General features: G+C 45.5%; 2 protein-coding genes across 2 annotated transcripts in view; both read right to left on the bottom strand.

Annotated features, from left to right (window-relative positions):
- Positions 1-7500, bottom strand: part of LOC110519495 (adhesion G protein-coupled receptor E5) — a 237587-nt gene that overhangs the window by 186126 nt on the left and 43961 nt on the right. The window lies entirely within an intron of this gene.
- The window catches only part of LOC149978700 (uncharacterized), a 22348-nt gene that overhangs the window by 12638 nt on the left and 2210 nt on the right, over positions 1-7500 (bottom strand). The window contains exons 2-3 of the mRNA XM_090195175.1: positions 7036-7272; positions 1-93 (exon numbers count right to left, since the gene is read on the bottom strand). The exon at positions 1-93 is cut by the window's left edge and continues 54 nt beyond it. Coding sequence (XP_090051301.1) covers positions 1-93; positions 7036-7272 — 330 coding nt within the window. The remainder of the gene's footprint in view (positions 94-7035; positions 7273-7500) is intronic.

The raw sequence follows: 7500 nt of genomic DNA, 5'->3' as shown, positions 1-7500 counted from the left end.
CAGGTTGACACTGGCAGAGGTAGCTCCCAATGGTGTTGAGGCAAGTGGCGTTGCTGCCACAAACCTGTGGTGTCTTCTGGCACTCATTGCGATCTGAAGTGATAAGGACATATGGTGATAGAGCTGTGACTCACTAAACTCTCCTCCAGTGATTCCCTAACCTCTCCTCCAGTGATCCCCTAACCCCTCCTCCAGTGACTCCCTAACCTCTCCTCCAGTGACTCCCTAACCTCTCCTCCAGTGATTCCCTAACCTCTCCTCCAGTGATTCCCTAACCTCTCCTCCAGTGACTCAAGACAGTCCATGTATTTTATGTATTTCAGAACTAAAGCAGCTGAAATAAGGAATCACTGCTCCACAAATATGGCACAGAACAGAGAAGATAAGATTGCAAAAACAAGCTAAACTGAGACCCGAGCCTAACATACGCTGTTGCTGTTTCTGATACATAAATACATAAAATCACAATGACACAATTTTTAGAGAATAATATCATTATCCACCCCTCCCCACCTACATATAGAATAATATAATTACCCACCCCCCTCCCCACCTACACATAGAATAATATCATTGTCTACCCCCCTCCCCACCTACACATAGAATAATATCATTATCCACCCCCTTCCCCACCTACACATAGAATAATATCATTATCACCCCTCCCCACCTACACAGAATAATAACATTGTCCACCCCCCTCCCCACCAACATAGAATAATATAATTATCCCCCCTCCCCACCTACACATAGAATAATATCAGTATCACCCCCCTCCCCACCTACACATAGACTGCTGACTGCAACGCCAAGATGTCCTGTCGTGTCCCTTGTATACAGTGCCTTGCGAAAGTATTCGGCCCCCTTGAACCTTGCGACCTTTTGCCACATTTCAGGCTTCAAACATAAAGATATAAAACTGTATTTTCTTGTGAAGAATCAACAACAAGTGGGCCACAATCATGAAGTGGAACGACATTTATTGGATATTTCAAACTTTTTTAACAAATCAAAAACTGAAAAATTGGGTGTGCAAAATTATTCAGCCCCTTTACTTTCAGTGCAGCAAACTCTCTCCAGAAGTTCAGTGAGGATCTCTGAATGATCCAATGTTGACCTAAATGACTAATGATGATAAATACAATCCACCTGTGTGTAATCAAGTCTCCGTATAAATGCACCTGCACTGTGATAGTCTCAGAGGTCCGACAAAAGCGCAGAGAGCATCATGAAGAACAAGGAACACACCAGGCAGGTCCGAGATACTGTTGTGAAGAAGTTTAAAGACGGATTTGGATACAAAAAGATTTCCCAAGCTTTAAACATCCCAAGGAGCACTGTGCAAGCGATAATATTGAAATGGAAGGAGTATCAGACCACTGCAAATCTACCAAGACCTGGCCGTCCCTCTAAACTTTCAGCTCATACAAGGAGAAGACTGATCAGAGATGCAGCCAAGAGGCCCATGATCACTCTGGATGAACTGCAGAGATCTACAGCTGAGGTGGGAGACTCTGTCCATAGGACAACAATCAGTCGTATATTGCACAAATCTGGCCTTTATGGAAGAGTGGCAAGAAGAAAGCTATCTCTTAAAGATATCCATAAAAAGTGTAGTTTAAAGTTTGCCACAAGCCACCTGGGAGACACACCAAACATGTGGAAGAAGGTGCTCTGGTCAGATGAAACCAAAATTGAACTTTTTGGCAACAATGCAAAACGTTATGTTTGGCGTGAAAGCAACACAGCTCATCACCATGAACACACCATCCCCACTGTCAAACATGGTGGTGGCAGCATCATGGTTTGGAACTGCTTTTCTTCAGCAGGGACAGGGAAGATGGTTAAAATTGATGGGAAGATGGATGGAGCCAAATACAGGACCATTCTGGAAGAAAACCTGATGGAGTCTGCAAAAGACCTGAGACTGGGACGGAGATTTGTCTTCCAACAAGACAATGATCCAAAACATAAAGCAAAATCTACAACGGAATGGTTCAAAAATAAACATATCCAGGTGTTATAATGGCCAAGTCAAAGTCCAGACCTGAATTCAATTGAGAATCTGTGGAAAGAACTGAAAACTGCTGTTCACAAATGCTCTCCCATCCAACCTCACTGAGCTCGAGCTGTTTTGCAAGGAGGAATGGGGAAAAAATTCAGTCTCTCGATGTGCAAAACTGATAGAGACATACCCCAAGCGACTTACAGCTGTAATCGCAGCAAAAGTGGCGCTACAAAGTATTAACTTAAGGGGGCTGAATAATTTTGCACGCCCAATTTTTCAGTTTTTGATTTGTTAAAAAAGTTTGAAATATCCAATAAATCTCGTTCCACTTCATGATTGTATCCCACTTGTTGTTGATTCTTCACAAAAAAATACAGTTTTATATCTTTATGTTTGAAGCCTGAAATGTGGCAAAAGGTCGCAAAGTTCAAGGGGGCCGAATACTTTCGCAAGGCACTGTATATCGTTTTTACATGTTTTTTCTTCGCATATCTTTCAAATATTTTGCTAAACCTCAAACATCTAAATACTCTCACCCAATGTAGCGTGGATCTGCTTTTTTTTCTTCTAAAGTATTTATATTTACTTCGGATCCGAACCCCTCAACTGAAGCTAGCCAGCTAACTACCTGCTATAAGTCAGCAAACCATTGCTAGCGGTCATCAGCTAACCTTTAGCTCGGAAAGCTCTCGCCAGTTCGAACAACGCGACTCTAACCAGAGCATAACGGACCTATTATTATTATCCCCGGATTCCCACCGCAAATGGAACATTTTCATCTGGATCTTCACAACTAGCTAACCGCAACCCCGGATGACTACTCGTGGCTAGCGTTTCCATCCACTTAGCTTGAAGCTAGCCCGGCCAGAGCTCCTGTACTACCACCGAAGCATACTCCTAGGCTACAATATCCGACCCACGACCGGTCTATCGATGTCACCGCATGAAGAGGCATAAACAGACTTAACCCCATCGCGACGTCCCCCAAAGGCTAACTTTCTAAACCCTTGCTACCTGCTTGCCTGCTAATTTGGCCTGCTAACTGCTAGCCTGCCCCGGTCTACTAACAGCTAGCTTGTTTAGCCCCGGTCTGCTAACTGCTAGCTTGTTTAGCCCGGCCTACTAACTGTTAGCTTGTTATAACAGGCCTGCTAACTGTCTGAATCGCCATGTCCCCAGCTAGCCCAACCACTCACCAGACCCATATTTATTTTCAATCTCTTTTCAATTTTTAATTCCGGTAACCTGCCTCACCCAATGTGATACGGAATCGCTATTATTTTTAATTTTTAGAACACATTCAAAAACCTCCAGAAGCTAACCAGCTAACTAGCTATAAGCTATTTAGTCATTGTTAGCCACTGCTAGCGGCTTTTACCTTCTGCACAGCCAGCCAGTTTTTTTTTAGCCTGGATAACTGTCTCTCCACAACAACGCCGGATTCCTGCCGTAATACCTGGACCACTACTTCTGATCTTCACAGCTAGCTTGCACCCAGTACCAAAGCTATCCCTGAGGCCCACTTCCCGGCCTACTCAGCTGTTCACTTGAACCACACTCATACACGGCTAGAGCCCAATACTCCACTGGATCCTTGCTGTAAACTTGGCTACATAGCTGATGCCTGCTGGACACTGTGATCACTTGGCTACATAGCTGATGCCTGCTGGACTGTCCATTAATCACGGTACTCCATTCTGTTTGTTTATGTTTTATCTGTCGGCTCCAGCCGCACTCTGTGTGTAGATAATCCGACCCTCTCTGCCGAGTCAACGCCATTTTACCTGCTGTTGTTGTGCTAGCTGATTAGCTGTTGTTGTCTCACCTGCTGTTTTAGCTAGCTCTCCCAATCAACACCTGCGATTACTTTATGCCTCGCTGTATGTCTCTCTCAAATGTCAATATGCCTTTGTATACTGTTGTTCTGTTTAGTTATCATTGTTTTAGTTTACAATGGAGCCCCTAGTTCCACTCTTCATACATCTGATACCTCCTTTGTCCCACCACCCACACATGCAGTGACCTCACCCATTACAACCACCATGTCCAGAGATACAACCTCTCTTATCATCACCCAGTGCCTGTACCCGCACCCTACCATACCCCTGTCTGCGCATTATGCCCTGAATATATTCTACCATTCCCAGAAATCTGCTCCTTTTATTCTTTGTCCCCAACACTCTAGGCGACCTGTTTTGATAGCCTTTAGCCGCACCCTCATACTACTCCTCCTCTGTTCCGCGGGCGATGTGGAGGTAAACCCAGGCCCTGCATGTCCCCAGGCACCCTCATTCGTTGACTTTTGTGATCGAAAAAGCCTTGGTTTCATGCATGTCAACATCAGAAGCCTCCTCCCTAAGTTTGTTTTACTCACTGCTTTAGCACACTCTGCTAACCCTGATGTCCTTGCCGTGTCTGAATCCTGGCTCAGGAAGGCCACCAAAAATTCGGAGATTTCCATACCCAACTATAAAATTTTCCGTCAAAGTAGAACTGCCAAAGGTGGAGGAGTTGCAGTCTACTGCAGAGATAGCCTGCAAAGTAATGTCATACTTTCCAGGTTCATACCCAAACAGTTCGAACTACTATTTTTAAAAATTACTCTCTCCAGAAATAAGTCTCTCATTGTTGCTTCCTGCTACCGACCCCCCTCAGCTCCCAGCTGTGCCCTGGACACCATTTGTGAATTGATCGCCCCCCATCTAGCTTCAGAGTTTGTTCTGTTAGGTGACCTAAACTGGGATATGTTTAACACCTCGGCAGTCCTACAATCTAAGCTAGATGCCCTCAATCTCACACAAATCATCAAGGAACCCACCAGGTACAACCCTAAATCTGTAAACAAGGGCACCCTCATAGACGTCATCCTGACCAACTGGCCCTCCAAATACACCTCCGCTGTCTTCAACCAGGATCTCAGCGATCACTGCCTCATTGCCTGTATCCGCTACGGATCCGCAGTCAAACGACCACCCCTCATCACTGTCAAACGCTCCCTAAAACACTTCTGCGAGCAGGCCTTTCTAATCGACCTGGTCCGGGTATCCTGGAAGGATATTGACCTCATCCCATCTGTTGAGGATGCCTGGTCATTCTTTAAAAGTAACTTCCTTACCATTTTAGATAAGCATGCTCCGTTCAAAAATGCAGAACTAAGAACAGATATAGCCTTTGGTTCACTCCAGACCTGACTGCCCTTGACCAGCACAAAAACATCCTGTGGTGGACTGCAATAGCATCGAATAGTTCCCGCAATATGCAACTGTTCAGGGAAGTCAGGAGCCAATACACGCAGTCAGTCAGGAAAGCCAAGGCCAGCTTCTTCAGGCAGAAATTTGCATCCTGTAGCTCTAACTGCAAAAAGTTCTGAGACACTGTAAAGTCCATGGAGAACAAGAGCACCTCCTCCCAGCTGCCCACTGCACTGAGGCTAGGTAACACGGTCACCACCGATAAATCCATGATTATCGAAAACTTCAACAAGCATTTCTCAATGGCTGGCCATGCCTTCCTCCTGGCTACTCCAACCTCGGCCAACAGCTCTGCCCCCCCCGCAGCTACTCGCCCAAGCCTCTCCAGGTTCTCCTTTACCCAAATTCAGATAGCAGATGTTCTGAAAGAGCTGCAAAACCTGGACCCGTACAAATCAGCTAGGCTTGACAATCTGGACCCTCTATTTCTGAAACTATCCGCCGCCATTGTCGCAACCCCTATTACCAGCCTGTTCAACCTCTCTTTCATATCATCTGAGATCCCCAAGGATTGGAAAGCTGCCGCAGTCATCCCCCTCTTCAAAGGGGGAGACACCCTGGACCCAAGCTGTTACAGACCTATATCCATCCTGCCCTGCCTATCTAAGGTCTTCGAAAGCCAAGTCAACAAACAGGTCACTGACCATCTCGAATCCCACCGTACCTTCTCCACTGTGCAATCTGGTTTCCGAGCCGGTCACGGGTGCACCTCAGCCATGCTCAAGGTACTAAACAATATCATAACCGCCATCGATAAAAGACCTGGCCAAGGCTTTCGACTCTGTCAATCACCATATTCTTATCGGCAGACTCAGTAGCCTCGGTTTTTCTAATGACTACCTTGCCTGGTTCACCAACTACTTTGCAGACAGAGTTCTGTGTGTCAAATCGGCATGTTGTCACCCCCTCCCCACCTACACATAGAATAATATCATTATCCCCCCTCCACACCTACACATAGAATAATATCATTATCCCCCCTCCACACCTACACATAGAATAATATCATTATCACCCGCTCCCCATCTACACATAGAATAATATCATTACCCCTCCCCACATACACATATGTGATATTCTTATCACCCCCCTCCCCACCTACACATAGAATAATATCATTATCCACCCATCTCACCCTACACATAGAATAATATCATTATCCACCCCCTCCCTCCTCCCCACCTACACATAGAATAATATCATTACCCCTCCCCACCTACACATAGACAAATATAATTATCATTCCCCTACCCACCTTCACATAGAAAATTATCATTATCCTCCCCTCCCCCTCCCCACCTACACATATAAAAATATCATTATCCTCCCCTCCCCACCTACCAATAGTATAATATCATATCCTCCGCCTCCCCACCTACACATAGAATAACATCATTATCCGCCCTCCTCCCCACCTACACATATAATAAATAAATTATCCCCCCTCCTCCCCTCCCCACCTACACATATAATAATATCATTATCCTCCCACCTCCCCACCTACACATATAATAATATCATTATCCTCCCACCTCCCCACCTACACATAGAATAACATCATTATCCGCCCTCCTCCCCACCGACACATAGAATAATATCATTACCACCCCTCCCACCTACACATATATAATAATATCATTATCCACCCCACACACACACACACACACACACACACACACACACACACACACAAACACCCCCCCCCCCCCCCCCCACACACACACACACACACACACACACACACACACACACACACTCAGACATGTGAATACTCACCGTTACACTCCCCAGCGAGAGGAGTAAACTTGAAAGATGTTGTGGATCTGAACCCAGGTTGACACTGACAGTAGAAGCTCCCCTGTGTGTTGTAACATGCAGCTTTACTTCCACAGGGTGGGGTACTGTCCCACTCTTTACATTCATCTATATCAACACATTGTTGTCTCCCTTTGGCTATGAAGCCCAGGCCGCAATCTATGGCCTCTAGGTTCCCCAGTAGAGTGAAATGAAGACCTGTGAGGAGAGACAGAGAGACAGAGAGAGACAGAGAAACAGAGAGACAGAGAGACAGAGAGAGTTAATGTTAAGCACATTCTTAGTTCTGAACTTATTTAGGCTTGACATAACAAAGGGGTTGATTTCTTATTGACTCAAGACATTTCAGCTTTTTATTTAAACATACACACGCACACACACACACACACACAGTAGCTCTCTCTCCCCCTCTCCCACCCCTCCCCA

The sequence above is a fragment of the Oncorhynchus mykiss genome, chromosome 13, assembly GCF_057628025.1.
Source record: "Oncorhynchus mykiss isolate SJ-2025 chromosome 13, ASM5762802v1, whole genome shotgun sequence".
Taxonomy (NCBI): Eukaryota; Metazoa; Chordata; class Actinopteri; order Salmoniformes; family Salmonidae; genus Oncorhynchus; species Oncorhynchus mykiss.
This window is presented reverse-complemented; position numbering and strand designations above follow the sequence as displayed.